This window comes from Asterias amurensis, chromosome 19 (assembly GCF_032118995.1).
Source record: "Asterias amurensis chromosome 19, ASM3211899v1".
Lineage (NCBI taxonomy): Eukaryota > Metazoa > Echinodermata > Asteroidea > Forcipulatida > Asteriidae > Asterias > Asterias amurensis.
The window spans coordinates 10,123,993-10,135,286 of NC_092666.1; the positions used below are offsets into that span (position 1 = coordinate 10,123,993).

At 41.3% G+C, this 11,294-nt stretch overlaps 1 protein-coding gene across 2 annotated transcripts; it reads right to left on the reverse strand.

Moving 5' to 3' along the window:
- Window positions 1-150: 150 nt before the first annotated feature.
- Window positions 151-10,496, reverse strand: LOC139951752 (uncharacterized). 2 transcript variants are annotated; one of them, XM_071950820.1, is made up of 4 exons: window positions 8,516-10,496; window positions 7,333-7,407; window positions 6,680-6,928; window positions 151-3,473 (listed from the first exon to the last, which is right to left on the reverse strand). In XM_071950820.1, exons 1-3 carry the CDS (start codon window positions 9,741-9,743, stop codon window positions 6,681-6,683), a joined length of 1,551 nt encoding a protein of 516 aa, XP_071806921.1. In that variant the 5' UTR covers window positions 9,744-10,496; the 3' UTR covers window positions 151-3,473; window position 6,680. The 2 variants fall into 2 exon arrangements, with proteins under 2 accessions (XP_071806921.1, XP_071806920.1); XM_071950819.1 differs by having other exon boundaries at window positions 7,333-7,410.
- Between the last annotated feature and the right edge of the window lie 798 nt (window positions 10,497-11,294).

Sequence of the window (11,294 nt, forward strand, 5' to 3'; positions counted from 1 at the left end):
CTTTTAAAACATCCTTTCTAGCCATATGCATTTTACAACCAAATCACTCGATCTAAGGCATTGGTCTCTCTAAAGGGACTTTATACCTTAGATGTTGGTAATTACTAATTTGTGATCATAAAACTCACTTGATAAAGTCTACATGATGAGAGGCATGTCAAAGGACTTGTTTCTATACTGCAATGGTGTTTTCTTTCACTGTTTCTTGCAGCTTTTATTGCCAAATTTAGCCCAAATTGTCACAGGTTTATTATTTTATGCATACATATTGAGGAGATACACCAACTATTACTAAGGATACTGCATGGGACTATAGTGTTCTTTGACAAAGGACAAATTTAATTAATGTTTGCAAATACATCGTGTACTGCTGTGAATTGTAACTCTAGAACTTGCCAATAATGCTAATAATGCACTGACCTTATGTCTTATGCACACCTGTACAGACAATTTTGTAGCCAAAATGTGGAAAGTTACATGGAAATTAAATTTAAGAGGTGGGAAAATCTGGATTTGTGTTTTGCTACAAGTTCTTCTGTTGGTAGTAGTGGTGGTGGTATTGGGGGCGGGGGGGGGGGGGGATGGCACCATTAGCGGTAAGCCTGGGCGACTAGTGTCGGACTCCAACTATTGAATCATTAGTCGAGTCGCGACTATTGTTTTCAACTATTCGGTTAAACGTGCTACAAAACTAGTCATGACTACTTCAAAAAAAGTTGCGTCTACCTGTTTGGCCCTTTTCAAAAACCACGACTTTGGCTTTAGATCCAGCTCGGGCTAGCTTGGCCCCGCAGATGTTTGGACAATACTGAGTGTGCTTTGCGCAGGGATTCAGACAAGAGGACGAATGAAGCCGAATCCAAAGCCGAAGTCGTGGTTTCGAAAAGGGCCTATGGAAGCTTCATTTTTGTGGACAAGAGTATTACTTTATTTTAGCTTTCCTTGCCAACTACCATTTGCAGTATAAGTATGTGCTCCCTGTTCAGATGCATCGCACAGTAAATTTTGCTGTCAAATGATTCTGAGCAATGTAAACAGGAACTACCTCAAATAGTACCGTCCAAGACCAAGGTCAAGGAATTACATCCCCATAAAAATAGACATAAACATTATTTTATAAAATAATGAATGTATAACCCCGAAAGGATCATGTTGGCAAATAAGACAAGTGACATCTATCCTATGGCAATGGACTAGTATTAGTAATAGACACCACTGTCCTGTTGCCCAGAGAAAGGACAGAGAAGTAAAGTCCCTGTAATTTTGTATCTAAAAACGAACTGTGGGGTATATGTGACTCGCAATTGCATGGTAAACACGGTAAACGCCTCTGACATGTCTGAGCAGATGTTTTTTTGAGAGGATGAATTCTCTAGCTGTAGTTTTGGTGTGGGAGGTCATGACACGTCCATTTTCAACTCCACTCGCTAGTCAGTATTAAATAATCTCGTCTTTTTGCTGCAAAGGCCCGAGGCAAAAAGAGACACACGACTACAGAATCACATGCACTATTAGTAATACGGGTACCAGACATTCTTTCGTGTACAAAGTGTTTGCATTACTAGACTGGCCCCGCTAAAATCCTACATCGTACGAGCAAGAACTGGGAGTTCACTGCGTCTGGGGAGGTTTGGCCGCGGGGGATGATGGCCCGCTGGACGGCAGCCGCTCGGCCCCGGGACGTGGGCTGAACTTGCTGCTTAGATAGTTTAATAAAAAGTTAATTCAACATAGGCCCTTTTATTTTTGTTCATGAACTGTTTTTTGTTGTTGGAGTAACCATGGAGGAAGAGACAGATACAAATGGGGTTCGTAAAATTGTTAATAATTGCTCAGTCGTATAGTTCAACGGCTGCGACTGGAAATAAGACTAGTGAATTTGGCGGCCATTTATGGGAGTCAAAATCTTGACTCCCATAAAAGGCGGAGCGTTTTGTTTCGAGAAAGTTAGCAAAAGCGAAGCATTTCTAAGGCATGTTTGTGTAGATCATTATATTCTTCTTTTTTAACATCTTTCCAACCGTAATCATTTTACATCAAACGCTTGTCATAGCCCAAAAACGCCCAACAAAGCGCAGCCCGAAGGCAACGTGTTCCTTTAAGTGGAAGATTTTGTTTTGAAGGTCAGGAAAACTAATCAAGATTGTTTTGAGCAACCAACGAGTGGATCGACCCATCCATTCCTCACTAGGCAACATGTGTGGGGCCTTGATTACTCCTTTTGAGAACGTATTTTGAAACGTAAGCGTAGCTGCAGATCTTGGAACGTAAGCATAGCTTGACTCGGGATTGAAAGCGTACCTTTTGATATTATAGCGTAACCTAAACGTATCTTGGAGTGTATAGGTGTAGCTGAGTAGCTGCGTAGCTTGGAACAAAACAATATCTTTTGGAGCGTAAGCATATCTTGGAACATAAACGTAGCTGCGTATCTTGAAACGTAAGCGTAACCTCACATGGGATTGAAAGCGTACCTTTTGATACTATAGCGTAACTTGAAGGAACGTAAGCAGTTCTAGGAATGTGAGTGCAGCTGAGTAGCCGCGTAGCTTGGAACGTTGACATATCTTTTGGAACGTAAGCATGAAATGTAAGCTGCGTATCTTAGAACGTAAACGTAGCTGCGTATCTTGGAACGTAAGCGTAGCTTGATCTGGGCTTGAAAACGTACCTTTTGATATTATAGTGCAACTTGAAGGAACGTAGACTTAAGCGTATCTTGGAGCGTAAACGTAGCCCAGTAGCTGCGTAGCTTGGAACGTAATCATATAATCTTTTGGAATGTAGTCGCAACCATATCTTTTCGAACAACTCATGAGAAACTGTGAATTTTGATTGCTTGTCGAGTGGCGACTACTGCTATTCAACTCACTTGGTTAATTGTGCGGCTAAGACTACGTACTATAAAAGTAGTTGTGATCAAATTCCTGCTTGGTATAACCACTTTTGTCGCTCATGACTATTCACAAAAACCTTTTACAAAACACAACCATGCAGACGTCAGTGACACAATCTTTCAATCATTTCAGATGCCCCTTCAGCAAACAATATGTCACGGGGCAGTAAGGGAGTAAGTTTCGCGACTAATATCGAAATCGCAGTTATTTGAGGCGACTATAGTCACAAGTTGCCCGATTTAATCATTACCTCAAAAGTAACTCTTCATTCACAGAATTAAAAAATAATACTTTGTTTGACAAAATTATGCTTTGAGGGAATTTTGTTTTATCATTATTTTTATTTCAACCTTTTATAAAAAATTCTCATAATTTATTTAAGCTACTCACACAATAACACTGTCAATATAACAAAATGCGGTAGGTGACGTTTTGACATCATCAACATTACCTGAAAACTCATAACAATATCGTAATGATACTTGTTTAAATACCTTTGGTTATGGAGGTGATTACAGCTGGATACCATGACGAGTCTGGAGGCCACAGTGCCATTACGCTGTCCCCTTCTTCATACTAGAAAGAAGACATACAAATTATGTAACATACGTTATTCATCGAACAAAAGTCGATCGGTTTAGTGGAACATGTCATAAGGGTCGCACTAAATACCGACAACTCATGACCCCTTACGACAACTCACGACAATGTTGTTTAAGTGCACTTTAACAGAACATTTTAACATAAGTCAACCATTAAATATATGCACAAGAGTCATATGCAGCCAAATCACTTTCAAACTGTGGAAACAATTGTATTTGTAACTGTAGAAAAGGTGTTTGTGACCCCGAATTTAGTAACGAACGGCAATATCCGCCATGTTGTTTTTCAACGTACTTGGCCAATTCTATTATACCACAGGGGTGATACAAAATGCAAGATGAGTATTTACTCTTGTTAAAAATGTCTTTCATGGAGTTTAAAACAATATTATATTTCAGTTTCCCCTTTTAACTCCGAATTCCAGAGTGGCGGCTTAGTAACTAACAGGAAAGAAAAAATCAGCAGCTAAAACCAAAACGAAAACATAAAACTCAGCCATCAGAAATTACCTCGCCCCCTGCGGTTTAATAGAATCGTCCAAGTACGTCGAAAGACAAAATGGCGAATATTTCCGTTCGTTGGTAAATTCGGGGTAAAAAACACATTTTTTACAGTTACAAATACAATTTATTCAACAGTTTGAAAGTGATTTCGATGCATATCAGCCATTCCATTGTGACTCGCGTGACAATCTCACTGGTTTTTCAACTTTTGAAAGATCTATACTCCAAATTATAAAACGTGGCTCTCATGTAACTCAATTTATATAAACTTAGTAAAGAGCCCTATAATAAAAAATAAAAAACGAACACAAATTGTGTAGGTATCATGTTTTTATAGGTGTTCCAAAAATGTGACTCGCGTGACTGCCAAAAAATGAAAGGTCTTGTATCCCTGTATGCCGTTGCCCATTCGTGAGAACTCAGAGAAACTTTTTAGTCCCGGATCACTTTTTTTTTCAAGTACAAGAGAAGTACTATACTAAAGTACAAAATAAAAAGTTTTTAAAAAATTGAAAATTTGTTAAATGCAACGTGACTCGCGTGACAGAAGTTTGTGACTCGCGTGACAAGTGAGAAAATATACAATAGCTAAACAGGATACTGCATAACAAGAACAATTTATTTCATTCAGAACACTTAGAACTTGAAATTGAATCTTTTCATCAAAGGAAGAAACACCTGAAGCAACATTTAAAGGAAAATTAAGAATCTGAAGAGGCTTTGACTTAAACATGGTAATGTTGGGACGGTTCTGAAAAGAATTGGTGGTTCAACAACACTGGTCGAAACGTAGAGTTGTGAAACCACCAGTTCTTTTCAGAACCACTCAAACTCATAGAGAGAACCCTTACTAGAAATTATTATATTGTTTTGTGATTGGGGGAAGGACTTTTTTCTCACTACGCTTGGCAGAGTAGGTTGATATTATCTTAAAGAAACAACCAATTTTGGTGTCAAGTTCTAATGGCATTAGACTGTGTTAGGCTGAGTACATGTACATCTGTTAAGTAATTTCTTTATTGATGCCCCTCTCCAAATCTAACTTAAGAATACTGTCTTAAAATACCCAGTTTCATCAAATATTTTTGTTCGTTCTTGTTTTAAGTTTATCATTCCTGGTATTATTTAAATTATGCAGATGTGAATACATTGTACAGTGCAGTATGCAGTGTACACATGGTACATGTAGTTCAACATGATCTGCTGACAGTGTGCCAAGTCATAATTGTACACTGTAATAATTCCTTTTTCTAACATAAATTTATAAATTCAGGGGCATAGTAGTATGTTCCAGTGGGCTGGGGTGCTTTTTTAACATTCCATGTAGACATCATCCCCAGAATACTTTGGTAGCTTTTGCCAACCATGTGCATTAAGTGCATTTGCCGTGACTCGCGTGACAAACTCGAGGGTGTTTTTTTTTAAAAGTAGAAGGCCTAGGTAAAAAAAAACTAATAAATTCTTGAAAGACCCTTTGAAAAGACCACTATTATGAGAGAGAAGAAAAAAAATGTTGAGGGTCTGTAACAGAAAAAATACTATAATCATTTTTTTAATTGACACAAATATTACTAGTTGCTTCTAGTAGAGTTTGACCGGTTAGGGATTGTTTTTATTCTATTCTGAATTAGTAGCAAACCAATTTGTTTTTACTCAGGTACGAGTTTACTTGGGTATCAGTACACCCGGGTACGAATTGACTTGGCTACGAATGAACTTGGGTACGTATCGACTCGGGTACGAATTTACTTAGGTACGAATTGACTTTGGTTCGAATGAACTTGTGGAATTCCAACTGGGGTACGTATTATTAGGGGTTATTTCTTAATCACATGCATAAACATAAATTGGTAATGTCCTAAATCATTTAACTATTTAGTAGTTCCACAGATGTAAGGAATAAAATGAGGTATGTTGGAGTAGTATAGGACTTTTTTAAATGGGAGAAATTTGCAATCAAACTACCTCGCATTTTGCGTCTTTGAAAACTTAAAGTTTAAACATGTATCGAAGGTGGGCTGTAATGGTGACAGTGATGAGACCGATGTTAAAAGCGGAGCCATTACAGCTCAACAAGGTGGGCTACCATCCAAGAGTGCTAACCGGCAACAGAATGGTGTTAACTCACCACATACTCCTCTCGTAAATGACGTAAACCGAGGATTAGTCCCAAAAGCATAGATATCTCAGTGGCGTCCAAACTGGCTATAATGCTGCATTTATCACAATTTTTCAAAGCGAGGACGTCCTCGCTGTGCTAAAAGTCCTCGATGTGCGAGTGTGTATTCACATAGAACAGCTCGGTTTCCAGCGTTGACATGTACCGAAGTACATGTACACCATTATCTCAACCGTCCGATCGGAACACACACACACACACACCAATACATGTGTACACTGCAGATTGAGGACATACTTTTCATACTATCCAATGGAGGACATTGCCAAAAGTCGAATGATACTTATCGATGTGAGGACATAACACATGAATCCTTTTTCTTGAGGTTCACTAATGTGAATGTGTATACTGGCCTTCTAGGAAATGTTGTTGGGGGTGGTACATGTATTTTCTTGTTCTTTGGGGGGGGGGGGGCAGGCCAAAGGTCTAGACTAATAATTTGGCTGTGCCTACAGAGTCACTCTAGGTTATGACTGTACTTTGGTGGTGCATGAGACCTTAAATTTGTTGAAGTGTCATCGTGTTTCTACAAAAGTCCTCAATGTTTCTCCAAGTTCTGGTCTGCAATGCCACAGGACAGGACGATTCAATGTCACGTTTCCCTGGAATCTTCTTCAGCAAAAAGAATCTCTGCAAGCCCTCGGTGACGTCTTTCTTTTCCTGGGCAGTCCAGGGGCATCGCTTGAATTGTCGATGCTTGACTTGTCGATCTTTTGGAGCTGGATCCGTTTGGGTTGGTGGCCTTCCTACAACACACAGGAAAGAAGAGGTAAATTAGTCAACATAATCAAATGGGGCGTATACATAACCTAAATATGTTCATGTTACCGATGTGACATTTACTCCTCGAGTAAATCAATACGCAACTGAGCACAAAAGAATGCGATAAAGGTACCTGCAGAAAATGCCTGACAAGAAGCAGCCATCTTGTTTCATGCTACCGTACAAAATGAGTTGCCGAGATGGGCTAATCACTCGGCTGTGCCTACAGAGTGACTTTAGGTTATGACTGTACTTTGGTGGTGCATGACACCTTAAATTTGTTGAAACAAACGGAGTCTGGCATCTTATCGCATTTGGGTCAAGGGGGGTCGGTCAACAGGGAATAGGACCAGCATATGCAAGAACAAGAGATATAATACAAACTCACTGTCATCAACACTGTCCTCCAAAGCTGGGTCACACGAGTCACCTGAATCACTGCTGTCGTCATCGCTGCTGAAGCCTTCTGCAATAAAAAGAAATAAAACTTCTACAGTTAGCTTTGATTGCTTTCTGGCACACAAATAAAAATGTGGGCCAATCCGTTGGGTTGGGTGTGTGGGGTTTGGGGTGTACAGTGAATGATGTTCAAAATGGGGGGGGGGGGGGTTAGGTGATGACGGCCACTAGCCTTGCTCAAGGCAGTCACATTATTCGCTCCGAAAAGACGCAGCTGTAATCCCACCCGCCGTATACCCTGTGCATGGTGTGTGCGATCACACCGAATGACCCACCCGTATACACACTGTCACATCGCACGAATACTGTTCACACAAGTCATCGCACTCGTACACCACTAACCGCATGCGGAGGCCGTCAGGCCGACAGCCTTGTCGGATCTGTAGCTTCCCGTTTTAATGTGTTGTATTGAAAAAATTCCAATAGTGGACGAAATTGGGGGGGCCCTAGGATATGCTAGTATGCAGCTCATGAATATGTATATCGTTCGTCAGACCTATCAGACAACACAGGATGTGAGGCAAATGAATTATTCATTTTGACGTCCAATCACGCACTTCCCTTATCACGACCTTTGGACCCTATCATGCGTCCGTGGTGATGGTGTGTGAGGTAAACATGTCTCGTCTTTCGCGGGCATTATGGTAATGAGCTGACCGTGGGAACTCCTTGCTTATTATAGTAATGAGGTCAGTGGCTTAAACACAGATCCTACAAGGCTGTCGGCCTGACGGCCTCCGCATGCGGATAGTGTACGGGGCATCGTGTCGTGCGATGTTACGCACAGTGAATACGGGTGGGTTTTACGCACAGTGAATACGGGTGGGTTTTTATACAGCGGCGGTCTTTTTTCGGAGTGAATAATTCGACTGCCTTGAGCAAGGCTAGACGGCCACAGGCCGAGTTATCATGCCCCAAAAACAAAGAGCACTTGTAACATTTAGGTATGCTTGCTTTTTGGCGCACACACCTAAACATGTTGGCCAATCCATTGGGGGGGGGGGGGGGGGGAATGGGGGGGGGGGGTTGTTCAGTGAATGAATGTTATGGGGGGGGGAGTTACCACAGTTTGAATTAATTTGGAAAGACAAGTTAAAAACGGGTTTGTTTACCTCCAGTAACATGCAACTCCTCCAAAGATTTGCCATGTTGCGAAACCAAGTTGCCTCTCTCCAAGCTGAGGAAAAGTCTAGACAGTTTGGTAACCCTCTGGACAGTGTCTGGCAACCGGTACTCACGATGGACCCGCAAATCATGACCCATGAAGTCTGCAAGTGTTCCAAGCTGATGTTCATTCAAGGCCAGAATTTGTGAAACAGTCGCTACATGTTTACGAAGCTTTGTAGACTGCATGCTATCAGCATTCTCAAGGCTCGCCTGATTTGCATATGCTCGTAGACAGTCGCTTCCTCGTATATGACCTGAGCCTCCGTAACAACTTCGTGCGAATAAGAATATATTGTCTTGTGCCACTCCAGCTGCATTTCTATTTGCGACCAGAGCCTTCAACCACGCCATCACATCAGTACCAAGAAGCACAGGAACAGTTCTGCCCTTCTTACCAACTATTTCAATGACTTTGAACATTTTACAGAGGTGTCGTTCAAGATCAGTCATCACACAATCACCATTCACAATGGCTGCACTACTGCGCTTCTGAAAATCTTCAAGTTTCATTTTGGATACTTCCCCCTGTCGTCTGCGGTTGAAGATAATGAGATGGCACAGTGTGACTTCATTCAATTTCTTCCAAGCTGGTGTAATTTCATGGCCCTTAGCAGAGCGTAGGAGCTGCACTTCCCTGTTGCCAGTCTCATGAAGGAACGATGAGATTTTCAGCACATCTGCATTTGTGGGGAGATCAGCAGGTTTGTTGCGCTTTCCTTGGTACAGTGTTCTGTGGGCGTGCGTTGACACAAGTTCTGGCCACTTTATTTCACATAACTGCCTAAAATGTTCGGCCTGTTCCGCTTTTTGCCTAAGATTAAACTCTAAAGCACTTGCTTGAAGTATGAGTGCACATCTCTTGATGGAATGTCTAATCTTGAGTGCTAGAGATGGAACGTGATACATCTGTTTTCCTTCACTGAAGCCGGCAAAATCATGAACAGCCTTGACGATATCATTCAGATGGCGGGGATGCACGAATACTTCCAGTGATGCATTTGGTTGGTGGGTGTTTTGTCTCAGTTGTATAACAAGACGACCAAGTTCTCGTAGTTTGTTCCGAATGTAGCCATGTTGGGTAACATCGTGGCCAAGTCTAAGGTATTCACGTTTGGCAACTTCCAGAATCAAAGAATCATTCTTGACAATCAGACCAACATTGTCTCTCCTCATAGAACTAAGAACCTTGTTCAACTGGAAAGATACACCAGCAGGGGGTGGTTTTAACAAATCACTCTTGTTAGCTACTCGCCCCCTAACACGACCTCTCCTACTGCTACCATCAGTCTGTGCAGGGAGCGCAGGCTTAAGTGGGCACTGATGACGCCAAAGATCAAGACGCACGTAATAGCCATAACAATGTATGCATGGTCCATATGCGTGTGGAGATGCCTCATGATTTGGTCTGTATACTATAATAAGGACACCCTTTCCTCTCTAAGGACTTGGCAATTGTGTCTGTGATTACCAATATTGCGGATGTATAACAGAAGTTTCTTGCGGGCACTAACGTCGGTCTCCGATGCTATCTCTACAACTTCCCTCTCCTCTTTGTGACGCGACTGAAGATGACGGGGTAACTTGGCCTGAGGCTCATCACAGTAAAAGCAATAGTGTTTTTTGTCCCATTTCCTTTGTCCACCGACATTATCGGTCTGCATGACTGTTACGGCACACTTCTCACTCGAATCATTTGTTTCACATCCTACAGCTTCATTGCTTTGGTGAAGCTCGGCAGTTTCTAACATAGCTTGTGGGTCATCGTCATCGCAGGAACTGGTGTTGGGGTTGACACAACTTGAAGGATCAGACTGAAAAATAGCTTGTGGGTCATCGTCATCCCAGGAACTGGTGTTGGGGTTGACAGACCTTGAAGGATCAGACTGAAAAATAGCTTGTGGGTCATCGTCATCCCTGCAATTGGTGTTAGGGTTGACACACCTTGAAGTATCAGACTGAGAACCTGATGTTTGATGGGCCAGCTAGCAAGGAAAAGATAAATGACATAATTAACACCACTGAGTTATGATTAGGATTATGACACGAATTAAATATATACGGTTGAGTGGATCAGCGTGCCCTTAAATTGATAGGCAAATAATACATAAGTACTAAGCTAGTCAGAACTTAAAGGAACACGTTGCCTTGGATCGGTCGAGTTGGTCTATGAACAGCGTTTGAAACCGTTTCTTATGAAATGCATATGGTTAGAAAGATGTTTTACAAGTAGAATATAATGATCCACACAAGTATCACTCCAAAATGCACGGTTTTCATTTTACGTCGCGAACGAACACTGTCGGCCATTTATGGGAGTCCAAGTTTTGACTCCCATAAATGGCCGACCGTGTTTGTCGACGAGGTAAAACGAATACCACGCAATTTTGAGCCATATTTGTGTTGATCATTGTACTAAATGTGGCACGGATTGGTTATTATCCAGCTTTTACTATAAAGCGAGCCGCTTGCCGTAAACATCAAGTGTTTTTGCACTCTGTTACATTTAGAGAGGACATTTGTTTGCCTCAACACGTCAACCTTGGAAAAACGTCTCAATTGTACAGAACATAAAATATTATGAAGACACATAGCATGTTATTAAATTTAGCATGTTATTAAATTAATATCGATGGAATTAATACATGACATCATCATTTACTCACCTGGTGCTCAAATAAGGAGCGTGTGATGCCATCATCAGTGTAACGCACACAGTACTTGATT